The 19,968-nt window shown below is 38.1% G+C and overlaps 1 protein-coding gene and 1 pseudogene across 5 annotated transcripts; both read right to left on the reverse strand.

Moving 5' to 3' along the window:
* On the reverse strand, positions 2,081–5,991 carry LOC104759745 (annotated as a pseudogene).
* On the reverse strand, positions 6,825–12,417 carry LOC104757888 (uncharacterized protein At1g04910-like). 5 transcript variants are annotated; one of them, XM_010480667.2, is made up of 12 exons: positions 12,263–12,417; positions 11,470–11,552; positions 9,822–10,409; positions 9,384–9,477; positions 9,182–9,255; positions 9,017–9,105; positions 8,732–8,929; positions 8,429–8,633; positions 8,169–8,336; positions 7,917–8,084; positions 7,643–7,833; positions 6,825–7,428 (listed from the first exon to the last, which is right to left on the reverse strand). In XM_010480667.2, exons 3-12 carry the CDS (start codon positions 10,173–10,175, stop codon positions 7,197–7,199), a joined length of 1,773 nt encoding a protein of 590 aa, XP_010478969.1. In that variant the 5' UTR covers positions 10,176–10,409; positions 11,470–11,552; positions 12,263–12,417; the 3' UTR covers positions 6,825–7,196. The 5 variants fall into 5 exon arrangements, with proteins under 5 accessions (XP_010478969.1, XP_010478971.1, XP_010478972.1 ...); XM_010480669.2 differs by lacking the exon at positions 12,263–12,417 and having other exon boundaries at positions 9,384–9,474; positions 11,470–11,725; XM_010480670.2 differs by lacking the exons at positions 9,384–9,477; positions 12,263–12,417 and adding an exon at positions 9,646–9,736 and having other exon boundaries at positions 11,470–11,720.

Genomic DNA, 19,968 nt, shown 5'->3' on the forward strand with positions numbered 1-19,968 from the left:
AGAAATTACTATTAAAAGCTGGGAAATCAACCAAGGATTAAGAGATTTGAAAGAGAAATTACTATTAAAAACTGGGAAATCAACCAAGGATTTAATAACCAAGAGTAAACAAGCTTAAGAACCCTAAGTGGCTGATAAAACAAGAGATAAGATAAGAGAGATGTCTCCTTAATAGGTTTAGAGTATTTATAGGAGAGTAGAAGAGAACCTAGGTCAACCCAAAACAAACTGAGTCAAACCCGGGTCAAAAATAAAACAAGTGTGGAGATGGCTCCAGCGGCCATGGTTTGGCCGCTTGTCTTGGCCGCTGGTGCATCCGCTTGCCTCTTTGTGAACTCCATCGGCCATGGTTTGGCCGCTGGTGCATCCGCTTGCCTCCTTGTAAGCTCCATCGGCCAGCTCTTGACCGCTGATCCTTAGCCGCTGGTGTACTCGCTTGAGATCCTCAACGCCTCACGCGGCCACGTCTTGACCGCTGATCCTTGGCCGCTGCTCCATACGCTCAATATACGTCCTCTGGCTGTATATACGCTCACTAAAACAGGTATATCTCCTTTCACACACATCCGATTGTCCTGAAATTTCCTCCATTGGAAAGCTTACTCAATTTCCAATTACTTTGGTGAAGAACTCCAGAGCTAAATCCCAAGGAAATATCTTCATACGATTCGATCTTTGAGGAACTGCAGACTGGTTCCGAATCATCAATCATCTTGTGCACATCTAAATGTGTGTCATCCATTATATTGCTAATTCTTGACTTATTTAGCTCCAAAGCACACTTTTCTTGTAGATCTCTACTCCAACACCTGAGATACCAAACTTGATGCAAAATGCAACCTAAACAACCTAAATGCTAATGAATATGCACAAAACAATGAATAATTAAGCTTTAAAATCACATTAAACACAAGATATCAGTTTTCCAGGTTTTGTTCCCCAAAGGTGTGTAAAACTGTGGCCAATTGCTGGAGGTTCTCTCCTCTTGTGCCATCCACTTCAATCAATGTCTTCGTGTGAAACAGCTGGATACGTCATCTTCTTATGTAATGGTCCAATTTGTTGTAGATTGTGGTGAGTCAGTAGTCTAAAAAGACACAAGTCCCTGTTTCTCCAGCAATGCCACACCGAAAAGAAATAATTGGAATAACCGACTAAAAGCACTTTTTTTCGTCTGCTGTAATATCGTTATTCCGTGTGTATTGTTGAGCTTGAAGCAATTGGTGATGGACTTGTAATTGCATAAATGCTATTTCTTCCTGCATTAGTTTTCGCTCTGCTTCAATATGTGACACTTCGTCAAGCTCAGGCTGCACTCTTTCAAGCATAGACGTCTCTTGCACATTGTCCCTCGATCTCCTAGCAACCTCAGTAGTTTTAATTCCAGCCGTGTACACAACATGAGACATGAACTCAGTAGTCACTGCTGTTTCTTTTGTTTTAGCAGTACTCTTGGACATACATTATTGAATGTCAAACCATTCTAGCCTCAAACCCAACTCTGTCCTTGCTGGAACTGAACTAAGAGAGCTTGATTTAGCAACTGATTTCTGCATACTGGAATGACCTCTTGGAAATAGATCATGCTTCTGGAAAATATGTAGATTGTGTTTAATAGTTACATTCTTCAACAAGAATTTGATGGACTTTGGATCAGCTCCCCTTGTCTTCTTAACAGCTGAAAGTAGTAGCAGGTGTTTAAATGTGTTCTTCTCCCAGATTACTCTTCTACTCTCAGTTGTAAACTATTCTTGAAATTTCAACCAGCACATGTACCACAATTGAATGTGCAGTAGCTTGATGCCCTCTCCTGCGGTTTGGGAAACGTCAATGCCCAACTGTGAAGCAACAATGCAAAAATTCTGTTCCAAATGTAGGAAAATTATCTCCTGTGGAAGGGTAGATACTCAATACTCAATACTGATGACTGATAATGGAGTAAAATGATTATCAGTACTCAATACTCTATTATTCCCTATCTTACTCTACTCTCTTCTAAATAACTAATCAACAAATATTTTTTTGGAGGATAGCTCTAAAGAGAGAAAGATGCTCATAATGGAGGAATCGTTAAGCAGTCTCATGAGAGGATTACATTAACTTGGTCCATAGATAGATCAAAGAAATTTTCAAATTTATCAAAGTAGGCACCAAGAATTTTCTTCTCTTTTAAGCAGGTTCGATGCAAGAGAGATGTCTTTTAGTATTGCATTTAAGCATGTGGTTGGTTGCTCATTGTCCACATTCAATCCTACACCTGCAAAAAGCATCAGCTTTGTCATTTTCTTTTGGATAAAAAGTAAATCAAGTCAAAGTAACCAGACTACAACCAATCCTGCTTCTAAAATTGCTTCGACTTTCTTATAAAGTCACCAACTTCTAAAGAGTAATGCTTATTACCAATACTAACATGGAACTTTCTTGATCTGTATGTGGAGGTGAATGCATCCAACCTTTAGGCCATTCAAATAAAGATCATTGGCCACTTTATTTTTAACATCAATATACGGCAAACCCTAAAAATCGATGAACTATGAATGCGCAACACTTAAAAAACAGATTTCTGAAACAAGGGACACCACATATGTTACAAATATTTCTATTTAGCTATTTAGGATTATTTCTATTTTCTTATTTCCTTTTCTCTTAGGGTTTTACTTTACGAGTTTGATTATATATAGAAGTGAAGTCTAGGTTGTAAGACTCATCCAAGCTAGAAAGTGCTTTGGAGGTTTCAATCGAATTAGGCCGAGGGAAGAGAACATAGTTCTCTTTGGGAGTTTTACTCTTGTTACTTTATTATTTTGTTTCTATACTATTATAATAAAAGCGTTTTTGATATTACTTCTTGTTTTGGGATTCTATCTCTAACAATTGGTCCGACCTAAAGACAAATGCCTGAAACATGGCACAGACACGACAAGCTGAACGTTTGGAAGAGTTAGAGAAGAATCATAATACTTTCTCTAAGGGGGTGTATTGAAAGTGAAATTTTGAAGGATTTTGTGAGATTTATGATATTTTGGATTTTAGGAAATTTAAAGTGGGGTTTTAAAGTATTTGATGGATTTGGTGTTATTTTTCATTTGTAATAAAAAAATTAGTTTGTGATTTCATGAGATTTGGTGAGATTTTAAAAATAATTTTGGAGTGATTTTATGAGATTTTCCACAAAATCACATTAAATACAAAAGTCACCATCCTATTTTCTGGGCAAGCCATGTTCGTGTTCTTTGGTTTTGTTTAATTTATATTACTGAGTATAACCATAGTGCGTTGTATAATTTATAGTTACATGTGACATCAGTTTGAATTTAAACCCTTTTCATTCCTACTTTTCCGGGCAATATTACTTGGGTATTACTTTTAAAATTGCAGCTTAATTAAATTGTTGAACCAAATAGCTACTGTGAAACATGATGGGACTGCTGAGTTTGAAGTTTCTGCTGATCTATAACAAAATTTTGTTAGAAGATTTCAAAAGCAACATAGAAAATCTCACATAGTCTCTCTCGATAAATGAACCATATATGAGAGATACAAACCTCTTTGATTATATCAATCAAATTCAGAATAGTCTTTGATATATGAATCAGATTTAGAATATTCGAGGCACGTCTCCTGAGCTTTTTTGTTCAAAAGAGAGTTGAACACTATAGATAAGAAAGTTGAAAATGACTTTTTTCTTCGATAATGTGAATTGTTTTTTTTTTAACCAATGACCAATCCTTCCCAAGTCACACTTGTAAAGGTGTGATTTTTCAAACAAGATTTCTCTTACAAAAATGTATACATAGTCTTTCAAAATCACTGTTATGATTTTATCAGAAAAAAAGTTATGTTTTGAATAACAGAGGATTTGATATAATTTTTACAAATTTTTGATTGAATAACAGAGATTGTGAGTGATTTTGAATGATTTTTTACAAATTCCATATTCAATAACATTGGATTTGAGAAGTGATTTAGAAATCATTAATTGAATAACAGGTGATTTTAAAAGAAATCCAAAATCATTCGAAATTCCACTTTCAATACACCCCCTAAGAATCTTCAAACTTTAGAAAAGAGTCTGAGGTTTTGTCTTCAAAGATCGATGGGCTATATGCCAAATCTGATGAAATGCAAACCTTTTTTAAGCAATTCATGCAAGATTCTGGTCAAAAGAGTGGGGTTACCTCCGACTCGCACGACCTCTCGTCAGCTTCTACAGTCAAAAGTAACGCTATGGAGCAGCAAGTTACGATGGAAGCTTCTAAAGATGATAACCTCTGTGTGGTGCAGCAAGTCGAGATGCCGAGTTTCAATAGTGAAGATCCACTTGGGTGGTTGGCACGAGCTGAACCATACTTCTCACTTCACGACACATATCCTGATAAGAAATTTAATATCGCCTTCCTGACAATAGTAGGCGATGCGCTGCACTGGTTACAGTGGCTTCGCCAGCAAATTCCAACACTGTCTTGGGTACAGCTTAAGACAGAAATGATGGAACAGGTTGGAGGAGACATTACAACATCTTCGTTCGAACAATTAGCAACCCTTCAGCAAACAGGTTCAGTGGATGAGTTTGTCACTGAATTTCTTGCTCGAGCAGCTCAAATTCTTCTCTAGATCTGCACCTTCAGTTGGGGTTATTTCTCAACGGACTAAAAGAGGAGATTCATGTGAATAATGTCCATATGATGCTAGAGAATTAAGAACGACAATTCATGTTTCATGCTCTATTGAAAAAGAGTTGGAATTTTACTATGGAGACAAAGACAAACCACCTGATAAGGCAGTTAGGCGATTTAAAGAGAGTTTTGGAGCTAAAAATCATTCCCTACGGACCCCTGATCATGGGAAACAAGCTGTGTTAACACATACATCTTCTCAGGTTTGTTCAAGCAGCAACACTTATAGGCCAAAGGGTACACGTCAATATTCACACCAAGAGTATCTCGACATGAAGGCGAGAGGATTATGTTTCCGCTGCAAGCAACCCTACTCTCCTCAACATGGTTGTCCATATAAGTCTCTTAAAGCTTTGATGTTGGCAGAGGACGAAACAGTTATAGATGGAGAGATAATGGTTGTGTAAGGGCAAGTAACATTTTGAATCCAGCCTTGAGGACAAGGCTGTTTGGAGCGGTAGACAATGTTACAAATATTTCTATTTAACTATTTAGGATTATTTCTATTTTCTACTTTCCTTTTCTCTAAGGGTTTTATTTTACGAGTTTGGTTATATATAGAGATGAAGTCTAGGTTGTAAGACTCATCCAAGCTAGAAAGTGCTTTGGATGTTTCAGTCGGATTAGGCCGAGGGAAGAGAACATAGTTCTCTTTGGGGGTTTTACTCTTGTTATTTTATTATTTTGTTTATATACTATTATAATAAAAGGGTTTTTGATATTACTTCTTGTTTTGGGATTCTATCTCTAACAACATACATAATGTATCAAAGGCACAACTTAAATATCTTCCATTTCTAGATTAAAAGAATACATAAGACAACCCTTTCGAGATTCCTAAACATTCTTCGGCATTTTCGTCCATTCCAGACATTTTTATTACTTGCTTACTATACTATCTAATCCAACATTGTTCAAAAAACTCTTTACCTCGACCTGTGACACAAACAGAACCAACTGGAATCTCAAAGAAGTTACTGAAAGAAACTTAAAAACAACACCTTAAGAGAATACAAGACAGATGAGACCAAATGAGAAACTAAAAGAGCTTACCGAGGAACGAACAACATCGTGAGTGGAAAGCAACCGCAAAGACAAAATGAGAAGCCTCCCAAGCCTATGAGTTGAAATGGAGTTCATGAACAATGAAAGATTGAAGGAATCATCATCTCTGACTAATTCTTGATCTCAGATTGTAAAAAGATTGAAACTTTGGAATTTATCTGGAATTATTGAGCTTCAAACGAGTTGTTGTATCAGTTCCCACAGAGGATTTCCCACACAAAAGTAAGCTACACGAAGCATCAATGTCCATAGCTAGAGCAAAAACACAACACAAAAAGTTTCAAAATTTAATTAAAAAAACAAAATCAATAAAAAGATAACACTTTTGGCATTAAGATGTTAATTAGAACTACAGTATATCAATCGAAGATTCACCAAAGTCAAACAGTCCAGAAATCAACAGTGAGTCCACAAATTAACAGTGATGACAAATTAACGCTAAAACAATGCTTGGTGTTATATCAAATCAATAGTGTTTTAGCTCAACTATTTGATATTTTTGTTTTGAATTTGTGTTATTTCAAATATTCCTTTTAGTATGCTTTTTATGTTTGGTGTTTTAACGTATATTTTCAAAACGTTTCCATTTCCTAACTTTTTAAAAAAAAAATTTCCTGCATCCGAAACGTTTTGCTTCCACGTTTCTATTTCGATGCAACCTAGTTTAAAACTACAAAAGAACTGGCTAGAAAATATTAAAGTTTTGTATAATCTATAATCAGTTAATTATGATGGTGATAGTTTGTTTTAGATAACTTTCCTAATTTTAAATTTCAAAATCAGTATATTACATGAATACCCTTATTCCTTGAGATGAATATACTTGAGAGACCTAAGCTAGATAGATTTTCAAATTCTCGTACAATAATTACGTAACTATTGAATGATGATGAACCAAGGTGTGCTGCAATAAAATCAAAGGTTATTAAAGCTAGATTTTTTACGTCATTCCTCAATCGTTCTCTAGGGTGTAGTTTAAACCTTTGAAGATCTACTTGCATATTTGCATTGATTCACATATGATTACGAAAGAGGAAGGTGTAATGAAGACGAAAGAGAACATGTTTGCGGAAGCCAGATCGATTGAATGTAAAATCTAGTGGGAAGCTGGGGGACTGTTACAAAGAACTTTCAGAACAACAAAAAATAAGACCAACTGTAAATTACTATACACTTGAACAATTTGAGGGACAGAGTGTAAAGTAATGACCAAAAAAAAGAAGAAGAAAACATAAGTACAGAAAATCACACCCCTGTTTTTGTGACTATCCTAACTCCTACATGACAAGAAATAGCAAGCAACACAGTTTCAATCCTAGAGAGTTCTTACACTTGTGTGAACTCAATTCCCTCATAAAAATCTCCTTCATATATGATTGCTTGCTTCCGTCAAGAGCACAAAAACGTTCAGGACTTGGCACAAAGCTTCAGTGTAAGGGTCAAAAAGACTCGAGACTATAGTCTTGCAGTATTCATGAGGTTGGAAGTTGGATGAAGTGCTCCAAGATTCTGAATGTTTCCGGTAGCTGAGAAATTGGAAGACAAATGAAAGATGCATTCACACTCGGGTAAAGGGTATGTGTAAATGGAAGTTTTCCGGTTGATCTTCCTGACCCTAGGTACCATCACTCCCTTTCTATCACTTTCCCCTAGCATCAATTTCATCTCCTTTTTGAAAACTTCCCACCTGTTCAAGATTTAGATTCAGAGGAAATTTGTACAAATTCCTATTCAAAAAGTGTAAAACGGCTCATTATAAGGTCTCTTCTGTGCATGAGAGCTATGGAAGATGTCAAAACTCTGCGTCGTTTCTTGGTTCCATATTTTATCTAAAGTTCATCTCTTCCTAGTGTTTATATTATACATGAACTCTACGATGAGGAAAGGAAGAGTTATTGTACCTCACGTCCATGTCCTGAAGAAGGAGAACGAGTTTGGGTTTGTCCGGTATGACAGTTTTTGCATGTCCACCATAGAGGAATCTCCGATGGCCCATCAAAAAATGGGGAAAGTTTCCACCTTGAGTTGTCACAAACACTTCACTTAACAAGCTCACTGTGTAGTCCAAAGCAGCCATTCTGGAAGAATATCCCTAATTAATCAGAGCAACAAGACAAATATCAGACTTGGAAATGTTGATTTGGCTTAGAGACTGATGTATGTCAAAATAAAAACCTCAAATGGGGCAAGCTCCTCTGGAGTTGCAAGAGACTCTTTTGTGTAGAGACGGGAAAACATTTCCTGGAGAGGAGCCAAATGTTTCTCAGGCTGATAGATTCGTCCCGAGGCCAAATATATTGAAGTGTTGTTATCAAATCCCATACCACGGAGCATCATACCGACCTATGTTGACAATGGAAAATAGCAATTGGAAAACAAAGCTCAATAAAGAAAATTTTGATGGAAATGTTGTTAATCAATGTCAACCTCTAACGGGGAAAGGGGACATTTTCCATTAACTCGGTTAAGGTCGGGCCTAATGACACGATCTCTTCGTTTGAACTTTCCTTTCCAACTTTTCTGTCTGATCACATCCATTTCAGATTTCTCAGCTCTTCCACCTTCGTAGAGACAACATGAGAATGCCACCATGTCCTTGAAAAAAACCAAGGCTTTTTAATTAAATCCTTGTCTCTCTAAACCATAAAAGTGATTCTAACTAAATACATCAAAGACAAATAATATACCTCCTCAAACCGAAGGTGAACTGAGACATACTTTCCTCCGGTCTCTGAGCTTTTCTCGACCATCCGATCGACTAACTTTTCAGCTAGTGTTGATATGGGTGAAGAAAACTTCAATGCGTTGTAATTAGCTATGCACCTCAAAAGTTGGATATATGGTGGAACACTCATCGCCAGTCTATTTGCGAAAGGAGAAATCCGTATAACCCTGAAAACAAAGTAAACAATGACACCATGTTCCTTAAGAGACCAAAAAAAAAAAAAAAAGAGAGTTGTTAAGTCATGTAAGAAGATAAGTCAACCTACCCATGTTCCTTTAAGACCGGATAGACGTCCCCATTATAGTAGTTTACGGTAGCCCAAGCTTGAACCCGAATAGTAGGGATACTTGACATGTTGTAATTAAAACGAGTCATTATCTCATCAGGAACATCTCTCACAATTTTCACATAACCTTCGAGGCTAGATATGAAATGATCTTCGTCATAAATATCCCCAAATGTGCTGCCACAATTATTATACATTCCTTAGTCCAAAATATTTTAACAAAAACTGTGAAAAGGAAATGATATTTCCAAAATGGCTACTTACCTTGAATCCTTCCAAATAGCATGAAATTCAAACTGGGGTATGACTAAAACTGCGTTCAGGAGTCCAGCAACAGCCACAGCATTGCAAATCTGAAACAATCGAAAAGTTGAATAACAACTCTTTTAGAAACATGTTTTAGCAAGAGGAACAAGAAGAAGATGATACCGCGGAACGCTGCTGATTAAGACCACCATTTGCCTCAACGATCAAGTAACCACTAGGAGCAAGATGAGATGATTCTGAAACAAAAATTCATCAAAACACATTGTAAGATTGTTCTAAAGAATCAAGTTTGTTTAATGATCCCAGAAACTGGGAAGCAAGCAGCCATAAATAAAATCTAAACGGAAATAAGTTAGCTCCTTACCTCTGGTAAGACCAAGATGTGATGAAACTGTTGAATTAGGACAAGGTTTTGGCATTTTTGGTCTCCTTTTGTATTTCCACACAGAAGACAACTGCTACCAAAATCAAACAAGGCTTTTAAAACAATCGACATAAAAATCGAGACTTTACTGTAAAAAATGTGGAAGAAGAAGAAGAAGAAGAAGAGAATGCAAAAAGANCAAGAAACTAGGAAGCAAGCAGCCATAAATAAAATCTAAATAGGAAATAAGTTAGCTCCTTACCACTGGTAAGACCAAGATGTGATGAAACTGTTGAATTAGGACAAGGTTTTGGCATTTTTGGTCTCCTTTTGTATTTCCACACATAAGACAACTGCTACCAAAAATCGAACAAAGGGGCTTTTTAAAACAATCGAGACTTTACTGTGGAAGAAGAAGAGAATGCAAAAAGAACCTACCTCAAGGGCGGTTGAATTGTCAGAGAGAATGTCATCTTTAAGTTTCCGGTAAATCTCGGGGCTCCGATAAACAGACCCGGGAACATAAACCCACCCGACAAGACCCGAGAAAGGACCGACACACATGAGAAGCCCAGAAGCGTAAATCATAGGAAGGAGAAGCAAGTAACGGAGATTTCTCCGGAGAGAGAAAGAGGAAGCTCTGAGTAAAGTCTGCCGCCGTTGACGACGGAGGACACGCCGGTTTGGAGATAAAGGCGGGCTTGGTGACTCACTTCGACAGCCATTATCGCTACCTGTAATAACACCATTGTTGCTCCCGCCATTGGGCTGGTGGTGGATTTTGCTTTTCATCAAGCAGAAACTATAAAGTTTCGATTTTTTTTGGGTGGAGAGAGAGAGAGAAAGATCTGGTTTTTGTGTGTGTTTAATACTCTCCGAGCTTGAGAGAGAGAGAGAGAGAGGAAGAGAGAGAGAGAGAGAGAGAGTGGTGTATCACAGAGATCCCATGGAGGTTTGTACAGATAATGTTGGAGACGATGGATCTGTGGAAAGTTTCAGTAGCATTGTCGAAGTTCTTTTTCTGGTCTGACGCATAAGACAGTGAGATTATTAAAGGGACGAAACATGATTACACCAAGAATAAATTAGTCATTTAAAGTTTTTCTTTGTTGTTGGTCATTTCATTTTTTTATAAAATTTAAAATAATGTCAACGTCGTTTTATGATTCAATCCAACAAATTCAAAATTTGATTTGGAAAATGTTTCTTTCACTGATTAACTTATTTTAGAGTAAGTTTCAACTGATTTTTTTTTTGAGAAATTACCTAGAATATTACATAAAAGTAGGTTTATTACTATAACAACACGTTATGAAATCCGAGTTACTCAAACAATACAGAAAAGTTTGATTATTACTTTTAAACCAGGGTTGTGTGGTTTATTACAGTAATGCCATTTACATTTAAATTTAGTATTTGATTTTTAAGAGAAATGAACACAAAAATCTTGAAAGATCGATTCCTAATTTTTTTGGGATTTTCTTAAATTTGGGTTAGCAAAAAACATCATATTGATTCCTTCTAATTTGATTCATCTTCTTCGACTAAAATCATGGCAAAAGAAAAAAAATTATCAGGGATGGACAAATGTTCCGTGAGGTCACTGTTCACTTTTTCAGATATACAGTCAAACCTCTATAAATTAATACTCGGTAAATTAATACTCTCTGTAAATTAATAAATTTCTTTAGTCCCAAGTTGGGACCAGTGTAATTTTGGACATAATTCGATAATATAATAAAATAATAACTTTTTGAAAATCCTTTGTAAATATATGGTCCCAATAATAGTATAAATTAATAATTATATAAAATTATCAAAATACATGTATATATATGAACATTAAATTTGGTTAGACCTCATTTCTAATATTAAATTTATTACAGTAATGCCATTTCTCATTCTGCAACAGAATATTTACTAATAAATTTCAAAACCATGAACTGATTAATTTCTAACTGGATCAATGTAAAAACAAAAATTCTAAGGATAAAGACATGCCAAAGATCCAAACAAAGAAACCTAGAGTAGTTACGAGATAATTACATCAAGACATAAACAATGAAGACAATCATAATATACATACCCGAGAAGTCTGAAAAACAGCATGGCTTGCAAGCATATGGTTCTCAGCTGCTCACTTTTCCTTTCATGATTCACCAACGAAACCTGAAACAATCATTCACCCTCCAATGGAATAGAGAAACTACAAAATTACAGAAAATAGTAGAAAAAGTCCAATCTATGAGTTTAACAGCAACACAAATACTAAACCAATCTAAAAGGCATCACCATCAAAACTTGCAGAAAAAGACCATCAAAAAGCAAAGCAAAACCTGTAATATCTCAGTTAGTAATAACGAGAGACCTTGTAAGTGACACAATAAGTAGTCTAGTTAGTCAATTTCAGTGTAGCTTAGCTCACATGTATATGTAAAGAGAGTTCTTTTGAGTGCATCCAAAATTAAGCACAGCAAGTTAACATTAAAACTAACCTTCAAATAATTACTTGATAGAATACTCAATGTTTTGTAAATAATAGGTTCTAATACTTTAAATTAGTAATTTCATCGAACATATGGTGTGCATATGAGACAAGCAATGTAGATTGTATAAAAAATCAAAACTCCAGATATCTAATACTTTAGGAGTTACCGGATCAACACAAATCTGAAGGAAAATCCATAAAACAATATAATACATAATAAAAAAAAAACTGGAGGAACGAGTATAAGGAAGAACAAGACTTGACGTGAACACATATAACTTCGACAAAATCATTCATAAACAAGACTCTCAAATTAAAACAAAAACCAAGCCAGATCTACAGAAAAGAGGTAGATCGAAAGAAGAAAAAAGGAATGAGGGAAAGGCAGTACCCTATCAACAATTAAGCGATGCTAGCTCTAGTAGCATTTGTAAACCTATCTATATGAAGAGTCAGGTTTCTAGAGTAAGAAGGGGTTGTAAGTGTCGTTCTTTGCCTCAGTGACTCAAAATCCAATATTTTGTGAAGTAAACAAAATTTGAAGGAATATAAGAAAAGTTTAAAGTTCATAAACTTCTAATTTCTTCTTTTACAACACTACAGTTGTCCAAGGTCATGGGGTTTTAGAGTTTTGTCGTTCCCGAGAGTGTGAGAAAAGGAGAAAAAGTTCTAGATAGTGTTCTTAGGAGATTTTTGGAGATTATTGGCCTGTTTGGTGAGATCTTTTCCTGTGGAGTGGAGATCTATTCCTGTGGAGTGGAGATCTTGTGCTAGGAACGATGGAGAAGCCTTCTAAGGTGTTGGATTCGTCAGTTTTGGTGAGTAACTTCCTTTAAAAGAGGTGAGTGCCTGACCATGGCTGATCTAACCCTGAGATTTCCTTGTTTTTGCTTATTCTATGGTGTTTGCGGTGTTTTCTTGCTTGGTATGGTTGTCACATGGATCCTATGGCTTCTTGTGGCTTTTGAGCGAGTTTTGGATGGATTGGAGATGGAGAGAAATGGAGATTCTACTTTCGGCTTCGAGCAGAACGTGTCTGCGGAGCAGAGTGCGGTTGGCTCAGGAGAAGGTTGTGGGGCTGGTGAATGCCTCTAGAGTTGTTGATTCAGAGTATTAGTTCTGTGCCAATGGTACTATACTTGTGCATGTTCGGATCTGTGTGCCCAAATATGAGGAGTATAGGCAGGAGATCCTGAGAGAGGCTCATGTGAGCATGTTATCTATTCATCCATGAGCGACTAAAATGTATCGTGACCTCATGTGGTACTATCACTAGGTCGGGATGAAGAAGGGTACAGCTAGTTGGGTTGCGAGATGCAACGTCTGCCAGCTATTGAAGGCTTAGCATCAGGTTCTGGGTGCCTTGTTAGAGATTTTGCCCATTCCAGAGTGGAATTGGGACATGATCACGATGGACTTCATGGTATGATTGCCAGTGTCTCAGACCTATGATGCAATTTGGGTCAATGTGGACCGGTTGACTAAGTCGGCACACTTTCTGGCCATTAAGAAGACCGATGGAGTAGCGGTGTTGGCTAAGAAGAATGTGAGAGAGATATTCAGATTGCACGGGGTGCCGGCAAGTATCGTGTCTGATAGAGATTCCAAGTTCACTTCAGTGTTTTGAAGGGTATTTCAGGCAGAGATGGGCACTAAGGTGCATATGAGTACAGCCTACAGTCATCAGACATATGGGCTGTCGGAGAGGACGATCCAGACGTTGGAGGATTTGCTGAGGATGTGTGTGCTGGACTGGGGTAGCCATTGGGCGGATCACCTGACCTTGGTAGAGTTTGCTTACAACAAGAACTACCAGGCGAGTGTCGGGATGGCTCCCTAAGAGGCGTTGTATGGGAGGCCATGTCGGCCACCATTATGCTGGACTCAGGTGGGGGGAGAGGAGCATATATGGTGCGAGTTTTATTCAGAAGACCTCATAGAAGATTAGGGTTCTGAAGCTGAACATTAAGGAAGCTCAGGATCGGCAGAGGAGTTATGCCGATAAGAGGAGGAGGGATCTTGAATTTCAGGTGGGAGACAGAGTGTACCTTAAGATGGCCATGTTGCAGGGTCCGAACAGGTCATTGACAGAGACTAATTAAGTCTGAGGTATATGGGTCCGTTCAGGGTAGTTGAGTGGGTGAGACCGGTGGCATATAGGCTGGAGTTGCCAGATGTTATGCGCGCGTTCCACAAGATCTTTCATGTGTCGACGCTGCAGAAGTGTCTCCGCGAGGAAGATCAGTTTTTGGCTAAGATTCCCGAAGATCTTCAGCCCAACATGACTTTGGAGGTGAGACCGGTGAGGGTTCTCCAGCGGAGAGTCAAGGAAATTCAGAAGAAGAAGGTTCCTTTAGTGAGAGTCCTTTGGGACTGTAATGGTGTTAAGGATAGGTGAGGATGAACGCAAGGTTCAAAAAGTGATTCGAGAATCAGGCCGCGACTTGAGCTTTTCTAGATTAGTCCCAGTTGTAGTCTGTGGCTGGAGCGGAATGGAGTATTCCAGCCCATCTCTCTTGTTACTTGGTCGTTTAGGGGTGATTGGTTGTGCGAATAAGTACCAAGATGAGGTGGTGTTCGGTATACGAGATTCCGTGAAGCTTGTGCTAAAAGCGGAAACTTTCTTGAAGTGTGAGTTTCTAAAAGTGGAAAGTTTCCTGAAATGGAAAGTGCTAAAAATAGGAAATTTTATGGGAGTTAGAATTTGCCCATTTTTAGAGGTTGATAGCCTTGGTGGGGCTTGTGTGGCCTTCGTGGCGGACTGTTTAGCCAATTGTGTGGCCTTAGTGGCGGGCTGTTTGGCCAATGTTGCCTGTTTAGGCGGTCCTTCAGGATGTATTGTCTTCATGACGGTCCTTAGGGACGTGTCGCCTGTTTAGGCAATCTTTTGAGATGTATAGTCTTTGTGACGGTCCTCCTAGATGATTGGTCTTTGTGACGGTTTTTTGGGACAAGTGGTCTACGTGACGGTCCTTTGAGACGAGTGGTCTTCATGATGGTCCTTCGGGATAAGTGGTCTTCGTGTTGGTCCTTCGGGATGAATGGTCTTTGTGACGGTCCTTGTTAGGACAATTGTTTGGCCTTTGTGGTGGTCGTGTTTATGACATTTGTTTGGTCTTGGTGGCGGTCTGTTTAGACACAGTCGGCCTTTATGGCGGTCCATTTTAGGACATTTATTGGCTTTAGTGGCAGCCTTTGTGGCATTTTGATGATCCTTGTGTGGTCATGAAGTATTCCAATGAAGGGATATGTGGTTGGTACGACATTGAATGTTTTACCCGAGCCACGGGATGGAGACATGGTTAGGAGATAGGACTCAGACGTGTTCAGAATTGTTGGCTCTAAGGACAGTTGGTTGTTATGGTTGCTACATGGATCATATGGCTTCTTGTGGCTTTTGGTCAAGTTTTGGACGGATTGGAGATGGAGAGAAACAGAGAGTTGACTTTCAGCTCCGAGCAGAACGTGTCTGCGGAGTTGGTGTCGATCGACACCATGTGGGTGTCGGTTGACAACAAGGTGTTGACGGCACATATACTTGATGAGTGTCGGTTTGAGGGTTTTTGGGTCGAGGAGGGGTGTTGGTCGACACTGAGGAGCAGTGTCGGTCGACACCAAGGAGCTGTGTCGATCGACACCAAGGAGTTGTGTCGGTCATAACCAAGGAGCTGTGTCGGTCATAACCAAGGAGCTGTGTCGATCGACACTATGAGGTAGTGTTGATCAACACCTAGAGGGTGTGTCTATTGACATCAGGAGGGTTTCGGTCGACACCAACATTTTCAGCAGGCGGCTGATACCTGTCTTCCTGGTTTGTTTGTGTTTGTTTGTTGCTTGTTTAACATTGGAGTATTAGTTGCTTGTGTGTATAGCCTAATATATGTGAGGGATTGTCTCACTGAGTGTTGATCACAATACTCATGCATCTCAATTTGTGTTTGTGGTGCAGGTAAAGACAAAGTGTGATCGTGGAATCAAGGCAATGAAGAGGAGGATATTCTAGAGGCTCGGTTGTTGGTTCTATGCTGTTGTTAGGTTGTTAAAATGGAATGTAGTGGTCTAGAACGGATGTTTAGGTTGCTTATTGATAACATCATTATTTTACCCATATTAGCTATAGTTTTCATATGCATTTAGGAAGAGTTTGATGAGATTTTAGGTATAAAAAGTCTATTATCAAGTATTTTAGGTTTCAAAAAGGTTTTACAGGTTTTATTGCAAAAGGACCAAAAGACAAGGAAAACATGTTTAAGGACAGATTTAGAGTTTTTCAGTACGGGCCACTTTTGAAGAATTTCCATAACTCAAATTATATCATGCTTGGTGTCTACGGAAAGCTGGAAGAGTCATCTTTCTCTTCGAAGTGGAATCAAGTCAATCCATCCAACTATCCGGAAGATATTTCTGATTTACCGAGACGTGTTATAAACCGACATAAGGAGAACCATCTAGCCGATGGCCTTTTATTGAAGGCCTGAACAACAACCATCATTGCGGCCCATTCCAAGCCTCCTCCACTGTCCAGAAGCCTCTTTCGCCGCCCCTTGTCCTGCACTTAAGAAGATTAGACCTTTCTATCTTTACAAACTCTAATCCAAGACAAAACTATATAAATACTCTTAAAGACCTGGGGTTTCAAGGTGTGACTTCAAGTTCTCTTCATTGCCTCAAAACCGCCCCTGCCATGCATCATCAACAGCTTTTGGAGCCGTCCTAGCGACAACCAGAGAAGCAGCCGCACCCTCTCGTCCCTCTCAAAGCCCTTGAAGATCCACCAATCTCTCTTTCTACTCTTTTTAATACTTTCATTGCTTTTGGGATCAAGTTACTTTTGTGACAAATAGAAAAGTTTCCTTTTAACCCCTTTTGTTAATTGATTTGTTTTTGATACTATTCTTTATAATATCAATGTCGTTTCTTTGCATCATGAGCGAGTAATTTACTTTGTTGGGTTTTATGGGGTGATTCAAGAGAAATTCATGGTTCGCTTCAATTAGGTTGTTAGATCATATTTTCGGTTCTGTATTAGAGTTCTTTTGGGACATCTTTATCTTAATGCATGTGCTTGGATTGATCACCAAGTGCTGATCTAGAGAACGGGAGCGTTAACCGCGTTATCCTACTTCTCCGAACTAGTGTTATACCAAAACCTCGCGTCGTAACCTGCGTAAGTTGAGTTGCGGAGTTTGGTGAATGTATCAAACTTGTTTTACTAGCTGGTTGACATGCGTCGTTGCCTGCGAAAGTTGAGTAACGGAGTATGAAGACTTTAGACTTTCATTCTATGAAAATAGCTTGTTAGTTAATTAGTGTTTCGTAGTTGAGAACCTAGACCAAAATTAGTATTTACTTGTTAGATCTTACACTTAATATTGCTTAGAACCAAAAAAACCCTAAGATGACTCCCAAAACGCCCAACGCCTTAGTCTTATAGTTTTAAACCGTTTTTATTTACTTGCAATAGATATTAGGAAAACCAAAACCCCAATCTCTTATTTAGTCTTAGCCATAGTTCTTTCTCTTTTAATTCAATTTGTGTTAGCTATTACTCTCTGTGGGATCGATCCTAAAATACTATATTGAATAACTGTGCACTTTCAGTCGTTGTATGGTCTTGTTAGGTAAAAGATTTGGAGTGAAATATCACAAACATCACTTATTCATTGTTCTATGATTTGGTTTATGATATTAGGTATTGATGGTTAGATGTGATTGAATTATTTATTTAGTTATCTAATTCATTGGTTTAACGTTTGGTTATTTCCGCTGTTTGGTTTTATTATGGTTAGGTGGTTAGTGAGTATGGGATCACTAGATTATTAAGGTTAAAAAAAATGGGTCGGGTCGGGTCGATTCAGTCAAGCACTCTAGAATATTTTTGTTGAGTTGTAAACTTCAAAGCTACAAAAAGAGCTAAGAAGGAGGGTGTTTCCGTTCTCTAAGATCTACACAGGCGGGATTTTAAACTAATAGGAGAGTAGGCTTGGACTTGTTTTTAGTTGGGTACAAGCCTATTGTGAGGAATAGGTTATGTAAAGTCCAAAATAAAAGTATCCTTGTAAACGATAGTTTTATCAATAAAAAACAAAGTAGAAAGCATAAACAATGTGTTGCGGTATACTCTATACTTTTACATTTGGTATCAGGGCAGACATCTGATATAAGTTGTGTTACCTTTTCAACATGTGAGATTCTGCGACAAGGATATAGAGAAGTCACAATAGTTTGTTGTGCTGCCTAAGCCACTAAAACTGGATTTGGAGCACTATGGGTTCTGGAAAGTTTTGATGAGACAATCAATTCAGAGCATTAACATGGAAGCATGTTTGCTGTGGAAGATGGATGAGAACCTCCCATGGAAAGGGATGTTAAGGGAGAATTGATTTTGAAGCCTAAGAAGGAATGGACATCTGAGGAGAAAGCTGCATCGAAGCACAATTTGCAAGACCTATTTGTTATCTTTGGTTCTCTACCGATGAATGTTTTCACTCATGTGCAAGGTTGTACGTCTTCAAAAGAGGCTTGGGATATTCTTGAAGTCACTTTTGAAGGTACCAACAACGTGAAATGGACTAGGCTCAATATCTTAGCATATGCGTTTGAAAATCTAACCATTGTAGATGGTGAATCAATTGATGATTTAAGCACCAAGTTGAGCACTATTACTCAGGTGTCTGTGGTTTTGGGGAAGCGTTGCAAAGATAAGAAACTGGTGAAGAAATTTCTCAAAAGTCTGCCAGACAAATTTCAGTCTCACAAATCTGTAATAGATGTCTCACTAAATTCAGATGAGCTGAAGTTTGATTAAGTGGTTGGTATGATACAAGCGTATGAGCTGCAGATGAAGAAGAAGGATCAGACAAGTGGGAAATCTTTTGTCCTAAAGGCTGTTGAATCTCAAGATGATGCTTATGAAGAAAAGGTGGAATTACTGGTTAATAAATACTTTCAGAAGATGGAGAGAGGTCAACAGAGAGGAGGTTCATCACACACTAGGGCTAATTCAGAGAAGGAGCTGAAGAAGGTTGATAAACAAGAAAAACAGTGCTCTGAGTGTAAAGGTTTTGGACACTTTAAGGCTAAATGTCCCAATATCAAACGAAGAAACAAGTTGAAGTGTTACGAATGCAAGGGTTATGATCATACAAAAGCTGAATGTCTTTCTTTAAGATTCAAAGCAAAATTCTTACGTAACTTGGAGTGAAAGTGACATTGACAAATATGAAGACCATGGCGAGATGTTTAATAACTTTGTTACCTTTCTAGGAGTTATTGAGGAAGAAGACGAAAATGAAGTGTCCGCTGAGCAAGATGATAAGAATTAGAATATTGAGGCAGATTCAGAGGATGATGATGCAAGTTTGTCTCCTGAGGATCATATCTCCCTACTGATCAAGATTTTGATGTAGAAGAAAAAAGAGAATTCTGATCTCACCTCTGAAAATAGAGGATTGTTGACTAGAGTTTCTGAGCTGGCCTAAGAGCTGGCTGAAAAGAAGAACAAATCGCAAGGTCTTGAGAAACAATTGGAAGATCAGTTGAGAAATATCAAAATGTTGAGCAAGAGGACGAAGGATCTTGACAAGCTTATGACTTCTTAGAATTGCCAATGTTACTTGGCGTCTAGGATATGAAGGTGAAAACTCAAACAACACCACTCAGTTTTTGAAATGAAGCACATCTGCTGCTGTTAGACTAGTAGAAGACAAGAAGAGACAGACTGCTGATAGTTCAAGAGACAGCGACAGAATGGTGAGAGGAATTTCTTCACGCTTGAGGACACAACCAGCTTACAGATGAGTGCATAGGGTGACTGCTCTCAGACAACTATATAGGGTATATGGTTCTCTTCACAGTTTTCAAAACCTGCAATCAGCATATGGACCTGTGTTCAATCAATAGAGAAGTAGAAAAACAGGATGATGGTACTATGGTGACTTGAATCACTACAAATCACAATGTTATGGGTTTCTGCATCGAGTATCTCAAATGATGCATAATGATCGGTATCACAAGAATACTAGGTGAAGCAATCATGTGTACATTAGGAAATACGATCTGTACAACAACGTAGCCTACATTCATATCTAGGGAATC

Source organism: Camelina sativa, chromosome 17 (assembly GCF_000633955.1).
Source record: "Camelina sativa cultivar DH55 chromosome 17, Cs, whole genome shotgun sequence".
NCBI lineage: Eukaryota > Viridiplantae > Streptophyta > Magnoliopsida > Brassicales > Brassicaceae > Camelina > Camelina sativa.

Coding starts and splice junctions, on each gene's coding strand:
- LOC104757888 (XM_010480667.2), bottom strand. CDS start 10,175: ATGAAAAGCAAAATCCACCACCAGCCCAATGGCGGGAGCAACAATGGT. Junction 8,634..8,731: donor CCGGTCTTAAAGGAACATGG/GTAGGTTGACTT, acceptor CTTTGTTTTCAG/GGTTATACGGATTTCTCCTT. Junction 7,834..7,916: donor AGGAGCTTGCCCCATTTGAG/GTTTTTATTTTG, acceptor CTGATTAATTAG/GGATATTCTTCCAGAATGGC.